Source organism: Phyllobates terribilis, unplaced genomic scaffold, assembly GCF_046119375.1.
Source record: "Phyllobates terribilis strain yellow unplaced genomic scaffold, ASM4611937v1 Scaffold_3__8_contigs__length_932513732, whole genome shotgun sequence".
Classification (NCBI taxonomy): Eukaryota; Metazoa; Chordata; class Amphibia; order Anura; family Dendrobatidae; genus Phyllobates; species Phyllobates terribilis.
Window position 1 is genome coordinate 668,230,922 of NW_027362763.1, and position 19,718 is coordinate 668,250,639.

Genomic DNA, 19,718 nt, shown 5'->3' on the forward strand with positions numbered 1-19,718 from the left:
TAATTCACAGATTAGATCTCTTGGCAGCACACTTCTTTGCATAAAAAGCAGGCTTCTCCTTCACAAGGCATCCCAGGACCTTAGGTATCCATGGTTACGTCCACCGATAAAGTGTCAGATAGTTAGCTAGATGCTAGTGGTCGTAACCATGGATACCTAAGGTCCTGCGATGCCTGCACATGAGGTAAGAGACATAGCGAATCAAAAATAATATACTACATTTCTAATTGGAGGTATTTGCTAATATTATTTTTATTACACCTACTACATATTGGGATAGGATCTTGGAGATGGGAATACCCCTTTAACTAGCTTGTTCAATGGATGATTACAATGATACCTTTTTCTGCAAAATGTGAATCAAGTGTAAGATCACTGCCCATCAGCACTACTTCACAGAGGCGGCCTACCGGAGGATTCTCCTGTCCTCCTGTGGGACAGTCCAAGCCTGTACACAACCTGTACAGTACATCTGTATGCACAAATATTAAGCATATGGCAATATGTTGGGATTACATTCTGAGGTATATTATAATAAAGGGGGAATAAGAGGAGCAATGTTTTATTAAAGGGAATCCGTAAGCAGCTTTTGGCTATGTAATCTGAGGACAGCATGAGGTAGGGGTTACAACAATTCAGTGTATCTTATTAGGCTGTGTGGTGTTGTTTACGTTACTTACAATGAAGGTTTTATTACTAGGACATTATCATTGTTCAGACTAGCTGCCTTCTGTCCAGCCATCTTTCAACGCCCCCTCCTGTGATACGCAGCTCACTGTCCATAGCCAGGGTAAACAGAAAGCTGTGGTGTAGGCAGGGTTAGCTTTCTGAGAACTCTCTGATCACCACCATTGCACCCAGTAAACTAAGTGACGCATCGTTGGAATCAGGGTCTATTTTCCTACATTATGTTGCTCTCAGATTGAGGGAACAAAAACCTGTGACAGATTTCCTTTAAAAACTGTGATTTCAAGTCTTTACGGCAAGTGTAAAACGGTATATGGTGAGTACTAATCTCCCTTTGGTAGCAAATTCCAGAAAACTGGTGCAGCTCGAAGAAGTAAATATTAAATATGGGATCTTTAGATTACGGTCGTAAATCCTTAGCAGAACAGAGAGCAAGGGAAGGGTGGTACACAGAGATGAACAAGGAGATAGCGGGTGAGGCATCACAGAGGAGAGCTTGTGGAAGAGATTACGAAGTCTGAAGTGTATTATATAGTGGATGACCAATCAGTAAACGAAAATTGTACATGATCCTGTTTTCTTGCATGTGCATTTTACTTTGTTTTCTTGTTTTGTTTTCATTTGCTAATGAGTTTCTAGATCAAGCTTGATCGATTTATAACTATTATGTATTTTTTTTAATTTTTTTATTTTATTCACTTATCTAGCGCCATTAACTCCACAGCACTTTAAAGACATCATTATAACTGATATTTTTTTATTTTTTGGGAAAATAAGAAATGTTACTTTATTTTCTATTTCCAGTTGAAGACTGGATGACACCCTTCTATGAACAATCTTTTTTATCTCCTTATGAAGAAGTAGAAGAAAACTATAGCACACAAGCGAATTCTATATCTCAGAATGTCCCCGTTGTCTTTCACAGCGGAGATCTGTCCACCCAACTCGTTAGTCACAAGAAATCTTCATGTAATAAATCACCGAATGGCAAACAAAGAACTGAACATAAACAGGGCAAAACATTCCCATCTGGGAAACGTCCTTACAAGAAGTCTAAACTTTCTATGCAAGAGAGAATGAACAAAGACGATAGGCCATTTACATGTTTAGAATGTGGGAGATGTTTTGGCTATAAATCAGTATTTCTTGAACATCAGAGAACTCACACAGGGGAGAAGCCATTTTCATGTCCCGAATGTGGGAAATGTTTTGGTCAAAAATCATATCTTGTGGATCATCTAAGATCTCACACAGGGGAGAAGCCATTTTCATGTTTAGAATGTGGGAAATGTTTTGGTAAGAAATCAATTCTTCGGGAACATCGAAGAACTCACACAGGGGAGAAGCCATTTTCATGTTCAGAATGTGGGAAATGTTTTGGCCACAGATCGGATCTTGTTATACATCAAAGAACTCACACAGGGGAGAGGCCATTTGTATGTTCAATTTGTAGTAAATGTTTTGGCAACAAATCGGGTCTTATTAAACATCAGAAAACTCACACAGGAGAGAGGCCATTTTCATGTTCAGTTTGTGGGAAATGTTTTTGCCAGAAATCAGGTCTTGTATATCATCAGAGAGCTCACTCAGGGGAGAAGCCATTTTCATGTTCTGAATGTGGGAAATGTTTTGGACAGAAGGTAAGTCTAGTGGGACATCTAAGAATTCATACAGGCGAGAAGCCGTTTTCCTGTTCAGAATGTGGGAAATGTTTTAGCCAGAAATCAAGTCTTATAAATCATCAAAGAATTCATTCAGGAGAGAAGCCATTTTCATGTCCTGAATGTTGGAAAAGTTTTGGACAGAAATCATATCTTGTGGAACATCTAAAGATTCACTCAGGTGAGAAATCATTATAACGTTCAGAATGTGGATATGTTGCGGTTTTGGAGATTCATTGTAGGACCTGCTACCTAGTAATGTCTCCTGATGAAGAACTTAAGACTTAGAGGACCCATGTCAGAGAATCTGTGGTAAAATCTTACGATGCTCTATACATATGGCCAAAGCCAATTACTAAATTGGTGTTAGAAGGGGCAAGAAATGATTGGGTCTCATTTACACTTCAACATGGAAATATTGAAACAAACTCTGTTAAAAAAACCCCACTAATCTCATCTAATGACTTTGCCACATTGACTACATGTACAAAACAGTTGGAACATATTCCCTAATCATTGAATATATACGTTTTTATTTTCAGTCCCATTGGCACAGGTGTATAAAATCCAGCCCCTAGCCGTGCAGTCTGCTTTTACAAACGTATGTGAAAAAATAGGTTTTCTAAGGAGCTCGTTGTATTTGAGGATGGTACTGTAACAGGATGTCTCCGTAAGTCAGTGACGTGTCCGCCATCATTAATATTCTATCATCGACTGTAAGTTGTTTTATTGAAAAGTTTAAGAATTTAGGATCGACAGCAACTGAGCCACAAATTGGCAGAATATTCAATATTACAGAGTGAGGTCGCCAAGTGCTGAGGCGCAAGGTGCATAAAAGTTGCTAATGTTTTCCTGACTCAGTAACTACAGAATTCCAGTTTTGCCTCACCACATGTCCACTTCACCCTAACCCATCTCATCTCTAACCTTACTATAGTATTTATCTCATCTCTAATATAGTTCTTTAATTTATCATTAACCACTGGAGTCTTCTAGTGGTGCAACCGTCCCTCAACCAGTCCTCTTTGTCTAGCTTTCACCCCATCTCATTTACTCTCGTTTGCCCCTAAACTCATTTGGTATCATGTCCACCTTGTACTCTCTTACCACCTCTTATCCTATTTGAGCAGCTACAATTAAGCTTCCGACTTCACCACTCTACTGAAACTGCCTTAAGGAAAAATGCCAACAAGCTGATAACTGCTAAACCTAAGCAACGTTAGTCTGTAGTCCTCATCCTAAACCTGTCCTCTGTCTTCAACACAGTCGACCACTCCCTCCTGTTAAATATCCTTTCATCTCTTGACGCTACCGATTTTACCCTCTTCTGGCTCACTTCATACATCACCAACCACACATTTAGTGTCTCCCACTACCACCGCAGCCCAACCTCTCTCTGTTGGTGTCCCTCAAGGTTTTGTCATAGCGACCTTACTCTTCTTCATTTACACCTTTTGCCTTGGGACATTTCATAGGCTTCCAGTAGCATGTCTATTCTGAGGAAACTAAAATAATACTCTCTGGGCCATACGTCATCTCGTCTATGTCTACAATTTTAAAGTGTCTTTTGGCTATATCCACTGTCTTCTCCTGCTTTCTTAAACTCAACGTGTATAAAACTGAATTTATTATTCTTCTACCACTTCGAACAAAACCCCCATCAGATTTTACATTTATTGCAAACGACTCAACAATTTTTCCAGTCTCCAGTAACCCTTGACTCTGCTCTGTCCTTCTCACATACAAACACTTATCACGCCTGCTGCCTCCAACTTAAAAACATTTATTGAATCCACTCTCAAATTTGAATCAGAAAAAATGGCTACTGCAACGGCCTTTTCTGTAGCCTCTAACACTCTGTTTCCCTCCAATCCATCCTTAATTCTGCTGCCTAATTAATCCACCTCTTCCCTCACTGCTCTTATACTTCTACCCTCTGGCAATGCCTTCACTGGCTCACTACTGCCAGAAAATGTAGTTCAAAGTGCTATCAATGTCTTACAAGGTCATCCATAATCTCATAGTATACTGTACACGTCTAACCTAATTTAGTGCTACTCCCCCACTCATAATCTTTTGGTCATTGGTCCTCACAAGACCTCCTTCTTTCGTTCTTCTTTTATCTACTTCTCATGCAACATTCGCAAGATTTCTCGAATGCTTCCACCATACTCAGGAACTAGCTACCCCAACCGATCAGACTCTTCCTGACCTTCAAAGCCTTCGTGAGCCTACAACCTGCATTAACCCTGCTGCTACCCCACTATCATATCAGTTGCTTGTACCCTCACTTACTGTATCCTTCGCTTGTAGATTGTAAACCCTCACGGGCAGGTTCTTAACCCCGGTGTACCTGTCACTCATGTTTAGTTGTACTTGCTTTGTATCTTGTTGTGTATTGTTAAATGACATGTACTGTATACCCTGTTTTCATATGTACTGCTCTTATAGAATTAAGGGTGCGATAAAATAAATAATAGGAAGAAGTCGTTTTTGCTTACTGATATTTATCCTTTTACCCCACGATCAGGTGGTATAATAGTGATTATATTATGGTACTGATGCGGGGTGACACCGAGTCTCAAGCTTCTGCATTTGTTGATAATAATAAGCCACTTAACTTAAAATTTACCAGAACTATCAAGGATTTCCATGTTGATAGTACGTGTGGTGGGAACAAGAAGGCGGAAGAAATATCAGTAATTTCAGTAATATACAGTAATTTAATTCTGAAAGCTCCATCTTATTATCAATACCATGGAATTAAGACTATTCCAGTAGAAGAATTTATCAAGATTAAGAGCAATAGTTCTTATGAAAAACAAAATGTGTAACAGACTAAAGATGGATATTCCACTTGGTCCCTCAATAGAGCCAACGCTATTGTATCATTGCTTTAAACTGCAATAACGGGCGATCAAAACATCGTATTTACCCCAAAATGATGTCATTAAAAACATCAGCTCAGCACACAAAAATAAGCCCTCACCCGGCCCCAGATCACGAAAAATGGAGACGCTACGGGTCTCGGAAAATGGCAACTTTTTTTTTTTTTACAAACTTTGGATTTTTTTTTCACAACTTAAATAAAAAAGAACCTCCACATGTTTCATATCTAAGAACTCATAATGACCTGGAAAATCATAATGGCAGGCCAGGTTTAGCATTTAGTGAACATGGTAAATAAAAGAAAAAAAAAACAATTGTGGAATTGCACTTTTTTTGCAATTTCACCGCACTTGGAATTTTTTTACCGTTTTCCAGTACACGGTATGGTAAACACAAAGGAGTCGTTCAAAAGTACAACTCGTCCCGCAGAAAAACAACCCCTCACACGGCCATATTGACAGAAAAATAAAAAAGTTATGGCTCTGGGAAGAAGGGGAGCAAAAAACGAAAATGCAAAAATGGAAAAACCCAAGGTGGTGAAGCACGTATTAGAGATATTTGCCTTTGTTACATCAGGATGAAAAGTCTTACAGGTGAAATTATACTTCTAAAAGAACATCTACTGTTGGCTCAATTTTCTCTCTTATCATGTTTTTTTTTAGTGAAAAGATATATAGTAGAGATAAATAGTTGACTACAATAGAGTTGTTTTTTTTTTAATTGTAAATTTTTATTGAAAAGAGATTCCAATTTTTTACAGAATATAAAACATAAAGAGAATATGATTACTGGTGAACATGTATATGATAGGTTACATTGAAAAAACAACTTGAACCAGCTATATGGTTTTAATTCTGGGGGGTACTATTTTAAGATGGATAAAGACATACAAGACTTACAACGGATGAGGAAAGGAAGACGGTAGAGTGGGGAGGAATGTAGAAGGGTGTGAGAAGAATTGATTGAGTTTAAGAGTTTGGTAGTCAGATATTCACAGTGGTCCCAAGGAGCCCAGATTAGGTTGAATTTTTCTATTTTATTTCCATTCATAGCATAACGGTATTCATAGTTTCTAACATCTCTAATTCTCGTGTACAGATCCAACAAAGAGGGCGGGGGGGTATTTGCTTCCATTTTGCCACAATTAAACATTTTGCAGCTGTTAGAATATTTAAAATGAGTTTAATAGTTTTTGTTTTAACCTGTGGAAATAGGTAGTGCAAGAAAATCTGAGGCTCAAGTGGTTGGGTCAAACCAAAAATTTGGTTAACTATAGATTGAACGTTGGCCCAAAAGGGAGCAACAAGAGGGAAATCCCAGAAAACATGGAAGGTTGTACCCCTATTTAATTTACATCTCCAGCATAGTGGAGAAATGGTTGGATTTATTTTATTTAGCTGTTGTGGAGTACAATAGAGTTTTGTGGATGTGAATATATCCAATGCAAAACTTGTAATAATATACAGTGGATATAAAAAGTCTGCACACACCCGTTAAAATGCCATGTTTTTGTCATACAAAAAATCCTACTAAGAAGAATAATTTCAGAACGTTTTCCATCTTTAACGTCACCATAATCTGTACAAATCCATTGAGAAACAAACTGAAATCATTTTGAAGAAGCAAATAAAAATAACGAATCTAAAATAATTTGAATCTTATAATCCTCTTAAAATTGAGGATGTGCTTGTATTCAGAATTAGCCAATCACATTTCAATTCATGTTAAATATTAGTCGGTTCACAGCTGCCGTTATTTACAGAGATTTTAATTAATCCCATAAAAAGTTTTGTTGTTCTAGAAGGATTTTCCTGCATTTTACAGTAGAATCCAGGCTACATAAACAGCTGACAACATAACAAAGGGATCTCACTAATGAAAGTTATCAGGAGAAGGACAGAAAAACATTTCGAGGGCATTAGATCTACCATGGTCACTGTGAAAATATCATCAGGTAGTGGTTTTAATTTTGCACAACAGTGACATTACGTTGAACTGCACGTCCCTCAAAAATTAATGAAATGAAAAGAAAAAAATTGGTCCGGGAGGCTGCCAAGAGGCCGACAGCAAAGAGCTGCAGGAATTTCTGTTAAGTACTAGTTTTGTACTGAATGTGACATCAATCTCCTATAGTCCTTATATGTCTGGCCTGTGGGGTATTGTGGCAAGATGGAATCCTTTTCTTATAAAGTAAAACATCCAAGCCCAGCTATGTTTTGCCACAACCTACATCAAGTCTGCCAAAAGCATGTGGGAAACATGTTAGGGTCTGATAAGACCAGGGTTGACCTTTTTGGGCATTATTCCAAACACTGTGTAGCATCGGCGTCTCTGCCCCTTGCTAGACAGAGACGCCGTCCCTCTCACCTCCCCGTTCCCGGCGCGGCGTCCTCCAGCGCTTCTCTCCCCGCTGCTTCCGGCGCGCGCTCCTTCCCCGGCAGTGTGCTCCCCCTCTCTTAAAGGGGCCGCGCGCGCCGTCCTAAGGAGTCCCCGGCCAATTGCCGGAGGACCTCCCATATATAAGGCACCTCCTCCAAAATGGAGGTGCCCGATCAAAGTTGTTTGCACTGTGTCTGATCTTTGCTTCAGCCCTCAGGCCCCGCTGCTAGCCTGACTCCTCGTCCTGCCTGCCAGCCTGTTATCTGCTCGTTACCTGCCGAGCCTGCCAGCCTGCTCACCTGGAGCGCTCACCTGTTACCTGCCTTGGCTGTCTGTCCGCTCACCTGGGAGCACCCGCCTGTTATCTGCTGTGTCCGTCAGCCCGCTCACCTGGGAGCACCCACCAGTTACCTACCAGTTACCTGCCTAGTCTGTCTGCCCGCTCACCTGGGAACGCCCACCAGTTTCCTGCCAGTTACCTGCCTCGTCTGTCTGCCCGCTCACCTGGGAGCACCCGCCTGTTACCTGCTGTGTCCGTCAGCCCGCTCACCTGGGAGCGCCCACCAGTTACCTGCCAGTTACCTGCTTCGTCTGCCTACCCGCTCACCTGGGAGCGCCCACCAGTTACCTGCCAGTTACCTGCCTCGTCTGTCTGCCCGCTCACCTGGGAGCACCCGCCTGTTTCCTGCCAGCCTGCCTGGAGACCTTGCCGTCACTTGCTGTGACCACCTTCCTGGTAAACCTAAAGACTGCTACTTGCCCGGCTTTCTCGAACTGTGACCACCTGTCGGCTACCAGAGACTTCCGCCTGCTTGCCGTGTCCATCTGCCATACCGGTCAGTCCCAGCCATCTGACTCGTGGGAGCCACCTGCTCTCTTACAAGGTCGTCCCCAGAGTAGCACCTGGTCCCTCAGCCCGGATCCTCCCTGGTCACGGTGTCGTTTGCTGCCATACGACCAGGGTCGGTTCGGGTGGATACTTAGCCACGCCCCTCTGGGTCTCTCCTTGCACCTCGGCACAGAGGTTCCACCACCCGGACCCGTAACAGTTTGCTCGGGCCATGGAACCCGATGGCACCCAAGCTCCCTCGCTCTCTGACCTATACCATGAAGTCTCCCGTCAGAGATCCCAGCAGGAGTCCATCCTGAACCACCTGCAGAATGTCAACTCCCGCCTGGACACACTGACTGCTCAACCAGCAACCACCGCTAGTTGCACGACTCGCACCCCGGCAGCGCCGCAGCCCACCAATACCATGGCATCCTGCCCCGGACCCCGGCTTTCTGCACCTCCTCTTTTCGGAGGCGACCCCGCTCAAGCTCGGGGCTTCATAAACCAGTGCACCCTGCACTTTGAACTCTTGGCTCATCAGTTTATCTCCGACCGGGCCAAAGTGGCATTCATCATGTCCCATCTCACTGGGGAGGCACTGGCATGGCTTAACCCCCTGTGGGAGAGAGGGGATCCCCTGGTGTCCAACCTGCCGTCTTTCCTCACTGCTTTCCGGAGAGTCTTCGATGAACCGGGACGTAAGACCTCATCTGCCTCCTCTCTGCTACGTCTCCGCCAAGGGAGTCTCACCGTGGGCCAATATGCCATACGGTTCCGCACCCTCGCTTCTGAGCTTGCCTGGGATAACGAGGCCCTGGTGTTCGTCTTCTGGGAGGGTCTTTCCGGTCGGATTAAAGATGAGCTCGCTGGTCGGGACATTCCTACCATCCTGGATGACCAGGTGTCGCTGGCTACCCGGATTGACATCCGGTTTCAAGAGCGCACCAAAGAGACCACCCGTGAGAGAAAGTTTCCCCGCTTTACTCCTACTTTCCAGAGACCTGTCTCCTCTTCTGTCATTCCCTGGGCGCGCTCACCCGAGCCCATGCAGATAGACCAGACCAAGATGGTCAAATCTCGCCAAGAGTCACGCCGAGCCGAGGGGAGCTGTTTCTATTGTGGCAGTAAGGAGCACCTGATCCTTTCCTGTCCGGAGAGGCCGGGAAACTCCAGTGTCTAGGACCACTCGGAGAGGTCGCCCTAGACAAAAGTAAGTCCTCTCCAACCCTGACTTTGTCTGTCTCTATCTCCTGGGGAGAGAACCGTCACTTTGAACTCGCCCACCTGGATTCTGGATCCGCTGGAAACCTCATCTCCCAGTCTCTGGTTGAGAAATACCGTATTCCCACCAAGTCTCTGGCTGAACCATTGTCAGTCGCCTCCGTGGATGGAAGACTCCTTCCGGTGACCATCCTGCTCGTCACGGAACCCATAACCCTGCAGGTGGGAATGCTGCACTCTGAGGTAATCTCCTTCCATGTGCTACCCGGGCTCTCCCACTCCCTATTGCTAGGTCTACCTTGGCTCCAGACACATGAACCCGTGTTGAACTGGCTTTCCGGTGAAGTACTCCTGTGGGGGCCGACCTGCCAAAAGACCTGCCTGGTTCCGGTTCATCCGGTTCGTCCACCACCTACCCCAGCTAATTTACCCGGTCTTCCGGCTCCTTACTGGCCCTATGCTGACGTCTTCGGTAAAAAGGAAGCAGAGACATTGCCACCTCATAGGCCATATGATTGCCCGATCGACCTGGTACCTGGCGCCACTCCCCCCGTGGGCGTATTTATCCGTTATCTGCGGCTGAAACCCGGACCATGTCCGAGTACATAGAGGAGAATCTGGCTAGGGGATTCATTCGGAAGTCTACTTCCCCGGCTGGAGTCGGATTCTTCTTTGTCAAAAAAAAGGATGGCTCGCTACGCCCCTGTATTGACTATAGAGGACTCAATCAGATCACGGTTAAAAATAAATACCCCCTTCCGCTCATCTCCGAGTTATTTGATCACCTTAAAGGCGCCAGGATCTTCTCCAAGCTGCATCTACGTGGAGCGTATAGCCTGGTCCGTATCCGTCAAGGAGACGAGTGGAAGACGGCATTTAATACCCGGGACGGACACTATGAGTACCGTGTGATGCCCTTCGGCCTCTGCAATGCTCCCGCCGTCTTCCAAGAACTGGTCAACGACATCTTCTGTGACCTTCTTTACTCCTGCGTGGTGGTATACCTGGACGACACCTTGGTCTTCTCTCCGGATCTTCCCACACACCGGAGGGATGTTCATCAGGTCCTGCTTAGGCTCAGGCAGAATCACCTCTATGCCAAATACGAGAAGTGCCTATTTGAGCAGACCTCTCTTCCATTCCTGGGCTATGTTATCTCCCAGACAGGCTTGCGAATGGATCCCGAGAAGCTCTCTGCTGTCCTAAAGTGGCCCCGTCCAGAGGGGTTGAAGGCGATACAGCGATTCCTGGGCTTCGCTAATTACTATCGTCTCTTCATTCCACACTTCTCGTCTCGGACTGCTCCCATATCTGCGCTCACCCGTAAGGGAGCAAATCCCAAGGTATGGCCACCCGAAGCTGAGGAGGCCTTCCTTTCCCTGAAGCAAGCCTTCTCCTCTGCCCCTGTGCTGCACCGTCCGGACTGCAACAAACAGTTCTACCTGGAGGTTGATGCTTCCTCCTCTGGAGCCGGAGCGGTGCTCACCCAAAAGTCTTCATCCGGGAGAATGGTAACCTGCGGCTTTTTCTCCAAAATCTTCTCCTCTTCTGAGCGCAATTATTCCATAGGAGACCGAGAACTGCTGGCCATCAAATTGGCGCTGGAAGAGTGGCGCTATCTGCTTGAAGGGGCTCTATACCCGGTGATCATCTACACGGATCACAAAAATCTGGCATATCTCCAAAATGCCCAGAGACTTAATCCACGTCAGGCCCAGTGGTCTTTGTTTTTTGCCCGCTTCGATTTCATCCTTCATTTCCGCCCGGCGGACAAGAATGTCAAAGCTGATGCCTTGTCTCGGTCCTTCCTGTCCTCCGACCAAGAGGAGGAGCCTATGCACATTATCGACCCCTCCAAGGTGATGAATGTGGCCCCCTTGGATTTGACTCGTCTTCCACTCGGCAAGACGTTCGTGGCGGTTCCTGACCGTGAGAAGGTTCTTCGCTGCGGTCGTTCTTCTAAACTAGCTGGCCATGCCGGCCAAAAGAAGACCTTCCTGCTCATTTCCCGGCATTACTGGTGGTCAATCCTGCGTAAGGATGTGGTAGACTTCGTCTCTGCCTGTTCATCTTGTGGCCGCAACAAAGTTCCCAGACACTTACCAGCCGGTCATCTCCTGCCACGTCCCGTACCTGTTGCCCCGTGGCAACACATCGCTATGGACTTCATTACCGATCTCCCTGTTTCTGCCGGGTGTACTGTCATTTGGGTGGTCGCGGACCGTTTTTCTAAAATGGCTCACTTCATTCCCCTGCCTGGTCTCCCGTCTGCACCTGAGCTGGCTAAAGACTTTATCCGCCATATCTTCCGTCTCCATGGACTACCCATCCACATCGTGTCGGATCGAGGGGTTCAGTTCACCTCACGCTTCTGGAGAGCCACATGTAAACTGCTGGACGTCATCCTGGATTTCTCCTCCGCTTACCACCCTCAGTCCAATGGTCAAGTGGAGCAGATCAATCAGATCCTTACCAGCTACCTCCGGCACTTTGTTAATGCCCACCATTCTGATTGGGTGGACCTCCTTCCTTGGGCGGAATTCTCTTATAATAACCACGAGAGCGAATCCTCTTCCAAGTCCCCGTTCTTTATTATCTATGGTCAACACCCCCGGATTCCGTTTCCCGTCTCCGCTTCTGTGGACAATCCTGCCGCGGAGTCTCTTGTCAGCGAGTTTTCTACCATTTGGGAGAGTACTAGGTCCGCACTTCTTCAGTCCTCCGAGCGGATGAAGAGATATGCTGATAAGAGACGTCTGGATCCGCCTCAATTCCGTCCGGGAGACAAGGTTTGGCTCTCCTCCAAACATGTGCGGCTCAAGATACCCTCCTACAAGTTAGGTCCTCGCTTCATCGGCCCTTTCGAAATCCTCAAGCAAATTAATCCAGTGGCCTACAAATTAAAACTCCCGGCCACCCTACGGATTCCCAACTCCTTCCACGTGTCTCTCCTCAAACCCGTTGTCTTTAACTCTTTTTCCAACAATCCAGGTGCTCCCCCTGCTCCGGTTTTCGCTGAAGACGTCTTTGAGGTAGAGAGTATTCTGGCCACCAAGAGGGTAAGAGGAAAGACATTTTTTCTGGTAGATTGGAAGGGGTTTGGTCCTGAGGAGAGAACTTGGGAACCCAGGGAGAACATCAACGCCCCTCTTCTCCTTGAAAAATTTATTTCTGGCCAAAAAAAGAGGGGGCCTAAAGGGGGGGGGGTACTGTTGCATCGGCGTCTCTGCCCCTTCCTAGGCAGAGACGCCGTCCCTCTCACCTCCCCGCTCCTGGCGCGGCGTCCTCCATCGCTTCTCTCCCCGCTGCTTCCGGCGCGCGCTCCTTCCCCGGCAGTGTGCTTAGGGCGCGCGTGCGCGCTCCCCCTCTCTTAAAGGGACCGCGCGCGCCGTCCTAAGGAGTCCCCGGCCAATTGCCAGAGGACCTCCCATATATAAGACACCTCCTCCAAAATGGAGGTGCCCGAGCAAAGTTGTTTGCACTGTGTCTGATCTTTGCTTCAGCCCTCAGGCCCCGCTGCTAGCCTGACTCCTTGTCCTGCCTGCCAGCCTGTTATCTGCCCGTTACCTGCCGAGCCTGCCAGCCTGCTCACCTGTTACCTGCCTTGGCTGTCTGTCCGCTCACCTGGGAGCACCCGCCTGTTATCTGATGTGTCCGTCAGCCCGCTCACCTGGGAGCGCCTACCAGTTACTTGCCAGTTACCTGCCTCGTCTGTCTGCCCGCTCACCTGGGAGCGCCCACCAGTTACCTGCCAGTTACCTGCCTCGTCTGTCTGCCCGCTCACCTGGGAGCACCCGCCTGTTACCTGCTGTATCCGTCAGCCCGCTCACCTGGGATCGCCCACCTGTTACCTGCCAGTTACCTGCCTCGTCTGTCTGCCCACTCACCTAGGAGCGCCCACCAGTTACCTGCCAGTTAACTGCCTCGTTTGTCTGCCCGCTCACCTGGGAGCACCCGCCTGTTTCCTGCCAGCCTGCCTGGAGACCCTGCCGTCACTTGCTGTGACCACCTTCCTGGCAAACCTAAAGACTGCTACTTGCCCGGCTTTCTCGAACTGTGACCACCTGTCGGCTACCAGAGACTTCCGCCTGCTTGCCGTGTCCATCCGCCATACCGGTCAGTCCCAGCCATCTGACCCTTGGGAGCCACCTGCTCTCTTACAAGGTCGTCCCCAGAGTAGCACCTGGTCCCTCAGCCCGGATCCTCCCTGGTGTCATTTGCTGCCGTACGACCAGGGTCGGTTCGGGTGGATACTTAGTCACGCCCCTCTGGGTCCCTCCTTGCACCTCGGCACAGAGGTTCCACCACCCGGACCCGTAACACACTGCATATTACAAGAAGAATACCACACCCACAGTGAAGCATGGTGCAGTCAGCCTCATGCTTCGGGGTGTTTTTCAGCAGCTATTTCATCAAAGCTTAAGAGGAATTTCACCTTTCACCATGACTATGACCCTAAACAACCTCCAAATCAACAAAATAATGGCTTTTCCAGAAGAAGATGGAAGTTCTGGAATGGTCCAGCAAAAGCCCAGATCTGAATCCAATTGAAAATTTGTGGGTTGACTTGAAGATGATGCCCCCACAATTTAACAGACATGAAGCTACTGAAAGGAAGAGTAGGCAAAGATTGCCAATTCTAGATGTGCCATGTGACAGCCTACCCACACAGACTGAATGCTGACAAATTTAAAGGGTACTTCAACGAAGTTTGTGTCAGGGTGTGCAGATTTATGCAATCACATTACTTTAATTCTTTATCTTACTTTTTCCACCTGAAAAGATTTAATTTTATTTTTCCAATGAATTTGTACAGATTCTGGGTTACCATTAAAGGAGGAAAAAGATCTGAAATGATTCTTCTTGGTAAGGGTATATGGACACTGTCCGGAGCTGCTTGCGGCCCTGACACAGCGGAATAGACTGCGTCGGCTTCCGCTCATTTTATGCAAATAAGCGGCGCCAGTTTTTATTTATTCGCCTGGGGACTTTCCTCATAGAGATTAGGTTTATGGTGAAAGTCCGCATGCAGACCCACTGGAGAAATTGACATGCTGTGGTTTGGAAAGACACGCCGCATGTCCGTTTCCACGGGTCAGACGCATAGTGGATATGGGATTTCTAGAAATCCCACCCACTATGCTGTAACATATGACTGCTGCATGTTTGACGCTGCATAACACGCAGCTTCAACCCCGTAGCGGCTCCTGACCGTGTGCACATACCCTTAGAAATGTTTTACATGTAAAAAAAAAAACCTGTCATTTTAACAGGGGATATAGACTGTTGATATTCACTTGTCCACAATGTCTTGTGCTGAAGTATTAAGATTTCCCTTCACTGGAATTAAGGGGCTGAGGTTGACCAATAAAAAACTAGCCCATAGCATTATCCTCCTCCACCATCTGTACAGCGGCACAATGCAGTCAGGGGGAACGTCCTCCTGGAATCACCAAACCCAGACTCCTCTATCAGAGAAGTGCGATCCGTCACTGCACAGAACACATCTCCTCCACAGTCCAGTGGTGGCGACTTTGCACCACTCCATCCGACGCTCAGCATTGTGCTTGGTGATGTACGGCTTCCCGGCGGGGGTGCAGTGTTTATACCAGAGGAGGTCTGGATTCTGCAGTTATGCGGTCAGCGGAGCGGTGGTGACTTTTCTGCCCTCTGCTCCTCAGCATTCGGCCCGCCGCTCTGTAACATTACGGGGTCTCCACTTTGTGGCTGAGTTGCTGCGGTTTCTTCCACTTCTCAATAATGCCACTCACAGGAGATAGTGTAAAATTTAGGAGAAAGAAATGTCATGGACAGACTCGTTACCCCGGTGGTTCCTATTACAGGATCGTGGTATCAATGAGCTCCGCACCACCGGCCATTCTGTCACATGTTAGTAAAGGCAGACGGCAGAATAGGAGGGCCGTATTTTATATACTGGTTGCAATGCAGACACATGTTATATTCACTGGGGGAAACAGGGCCAGATTTTATACTCTGGGGCAATGGGACCGGCTGTTAGACATGGGGCGCATACAAAGGGCGCAAACACAGTGGACGTGTGTGACACACTGGGCACATACACAGAGCTGGACGAGGTTAGGGAAGCACCTTAGCATAAAGTAGTAATAATCATAATTTATTTCTATAGCGCCAACATATTCCGCAGCACTTTACATTTTAGAGGGGGTTGTACGGACAATAAAAGAAACTCTAGAATACAGGGTGGGGGATTTATATGGATATACCTAAATTAAATGGGAATGGTTGGTGATATCAACTTCCTGTTTGTGGCACATTAGTATATGGGAGGGGGGAAAACTTTTCCAGATGGGTGGTGACCATGGCGGGCATTTTGAAGTCGGCCATTTTGGATCCAACTTTATTTTTTTCAATGGGAAGAGGGTCATGTGACACATCAATCTTATTGAGAATTTCCTAAGAAAAACAATGGTGTGCTTAGTTTTGACGTAACTTTAGTCTTTCATGAGATTTTTACAAGTTTATGACCACTTATAAAATGTGTTCAAAGTGCTGCCCATTGTGTTGGATTGTCAATGCCGCCCTCTTCTCCCACTCTTGACACACTGATAGCAACACCGCAGAAGAAATGCTAGCATAGGCTTCCGGTATCCGTTGTTTCAGATGCTGCACATCTCGTATTTTCACAGCATAGACAATTACCTTCAGATGACCCCAAAGATAAAAGTCTGTACAGATACAGTGAAGGAACGGTCAGGGAGGTAGGAGGAAACCAGGAGAGAGCGGTATATTTGAGGCCAATAGTGCGGAGCATAGTGAGGAGGAGCTGGTAATCCACAGTGTCAAATGCTGCAGAGAGATCCAGGAGATCAGCAGGGAGCAGCGACCATTAGATTTAGCTGTTAGTAGATCATTAGAGACTTTAGTGAGGGCAGTTTCAGTGGAGTGTAAGGAACGGAAACCAGATTGTAAAGGGTCAAGAAGAGAGTTATCTGAGAGAGAGCGGATTAGACCGGAGTGAACCAAGCGTTCCAGGAGTTTAGAGATGAAGGGAAGATTAGACACCGGTCTGTAGTTACCAGCACAGTTTTGGTCGAGGGATGTTTTTATTTTAGTAATGCTGGAGTGTTTAAATGAGGAGGGAAAGATACCAGATGAGAGAGAGAGATTACATATTTTAGTTAGGTGAGTGTTGACAACCAGGGAAAGGGACTGAAGGAGATGTAAGGGAATAGGGTCACTGTTGCAGGTAGTAGAGCGAGAAGATTCAAGGAGCCTGATCACTTCTTCCATGACTGTTTCAGAGACAGAGAGTGAGCTAGATGCAATGGGGGAGGGAGGACCGTGCATGGTATTAGGGGATTGGGAGAAAATTTCCTGTCAAATATGGTCAATTTTTTCTTTGAAATAGCCAGATCGTCAGCGCTGAGGTCAGTGGTCAGGACCTGCACTCTTGGATTGAGGAGGGAATGAAAAGTCTCAAAAAGATGTTTAGGATTGTTGGATAGTGCAGTAATGAGGGTGTTGAAGTAGGTTTGTTTGGTGAGGTGGATAGCGGAGTTGTATGTTTTAAGTGTAAACTTATAATGGATGAAATCTTCCGCCATATTGGATTTTCTCAACAGATTTTCGCCGCACCTGGAGTACCTCCTGTAGGAATCGTGTTTGCAGCGTGTGCCAGTAAAAATTGCCGCTGTGCAATATGTGTGCCTTTGTCAAAGTTGCCTGGAATAATATGTCATCTCTCAGGCTGTGTGCCCACTATGCGTTTTTTAAGCGTTTTGGCAGCAGCAATTCCACTGCAGAAACGCTTAAAAAACGCTTGGTAGAAGGTCTGCCATGTTCCCCAATGATAATCCGCATGTGCTGTGCTCATGCTGCGGAAATTTCCGCTGCGGATTATCATTGCGGAAAAATCCGCAGCACTACCAATTATTTTGCGGAATTGCGGCGTTTTCGCCGCCATTGACTTGCATTGAATCGCTTAATATCCGCATCACTACATGTGCACATGCGGATATTAAGCGATTCAATGTGCGGATGCTACCCGGGTCTGGAGAAGAGGAGACTCTCATCCAAACCCGGGTACCATTGTACCTGTAAAAAAAAAGAATAAAATAAAAAATAAACATTATACTCACCTTCTGATGGCTCCCGGTCTCCATAGTGATGCGTCCTGGCTCTCCGGCAGCTCGTGATAGTCTAAAAGGTCCTGCCATGACGTCATTTAGTCATGTGACAGGTCACGCGACCGCTGACATCGGCGGTCGCGTGACCTGTCACATGACTAACTGACATCATGGAAGGTTCTTTTACACAACTGCGAGACACCGGGAAAACTGGACGCATCGGATAAGGAGACCGGGGGCCATGGGAAGGTGAGTATATATATATATATATATATATATATATATATATGTACAATCTGCATGTACAATCCGCATGTATAATCTGCATGTACAATCCGCATGCCTTTTTTCTGCCAGGGAGATGCAGAAATGATCGGGAAAAATCCTGAGCATTTCTGCATCGTGTGTGTAGCACCCTGAGGATTCGGCTGCTACAGGGGTATTGCACCTCAACCCAGAGGTGTGGTATTCCACTCCCGGGTAAGGATGGAGTGTGGAACTGAGCTAGTAGGCTGCATGCACTACACACATCCCATTTCCGGGGGACAGACCGACGGTACTCCCACTTAATAAATGTGCAGGTACGACCGAGTCTGTCCTTGGCTGGAGTGGGAGGGGGGGTGGAACATCCCAGTAGTGTAGGGGCAGATAGGGGGAGCAGCCTGGGTAAAGCTAGGAGCTCATTGGGTGCTGGTCACCTGAGCTCACACATAGAGGGAGTATATAAGGTGGGAACCATCTTAGATCAGGGTCAGTCTGTGAGACGTCAGTCAGTCAGTCAGTTGTCAGTCAGCCAGTCAGACAGTCTGTCTGAGAGCCTGAGAAGCAGAGCAGAGGAGAAGGAAGAGGGACCCAGAGGCGCAGGAAGAGGGGACCCCAAGAGCCCATAAGAGAGCTAATAGGGTGAAGGGTCGGCAACAGGGTACCGGATCCCAAGCTGGTGGAGGCTACAGCACTAATCCTCAGCCAGAGACCGGAGGTCGTGGGCAGGATCTGCCACGACCACCCACTAAATCCACCCGGAAGGCAGACCAAGAATAGGGTCAGGGAACCCAGAGACAAGGGTTTACCAACAAGAGGCCCGAGGGAGCCGGACTTAGGTGGATCCCTGGTGGGAACGGCCAGAAGAAGGGAGAGTCAGAAAGGAGCTCAGGACCACACTCCGGAGTTGCCTGGGAGTTGACCGAGTCCAGGACCTGGTGGACGCAGCACGGCTCGGGTGGTCACTGCTGTACACAGTGACCCGAGCAACACCAGTAAGTAAAACCCTGGAACTGCATTTTATGCCTCTGAGTCTCTTTGCTGCACCTTCACAACCACCATCCTCCACGGCTGACCCCCTGAGGCTATACCCCTCCCGTTGGGGGTTATACTACCCAAAGCTGCACACACACCACCAGCCTCAGCGGACCCTGCTGCAGCGGCGGCCGTAGTGACCGCAAATCAACGGGTGGCGTAGTCGACATAAAAGAACATCTAGTAACATCTATAAGGACTGCCACACACTGAGTTTGACACCCTGGGCACGGACCGGGTCACAGCCACTCGGAGACTACAACCCCCATCTGATCCGGCTCCGGGTATCCCTAACAGCACTGGCCCAGGGGGCGCGTCAACTTTGGCGTAGTCGGCAGGATAACGTGCCCGCAACAACCGGGTACTGCGTGCCTGAAGAAAAGTTCACCGTTACCTCAAAAAGAAGTCTCCCGCCGGTTCCGGAGGGTCCCCGCCAACGGACCCCATCACAGGTCGTTTCCCGCCGGTTGTCCGCCATTTGCAGCTTTTTCCCGCCATCCATGGAGTTTCCCGCCACTGGGAGACGATTCTCGCCATTTCCAAAGATTTCCCGCCTTGGAAGAGCGGACGCCATTATAGGCGTGCCAGAGGGTGGCAAGAGGCCACCTCCCATCGTGGGCCAGGTCGAAGAATGGCGCCAAAAGC

General features: G+C 47.3%; 1 protein-coding gene across 1 annotated transcript in view; it reads left to right on the plus strand.

The window, feature by feature from the left end:
- LOC141257319 (uncharacterized) overlaps positions 1 to 19,718 on the plus strand; it is a 49,034-nt gene that overhangs the window by 15,368 nt on the left and 13,948 nt on the right. The window contains exon 6 of the mRNA XM_073671759.1: positions 1,492 to 2,529. Within this exon, the coding sequence (XP_073527860.1) occupies positions 1,492 to 2,529 (1,038 nt within the window). The remainder of the gene's footprint in view (positions 1 to 1,491; positions 2,530 to 19,718) is intronic.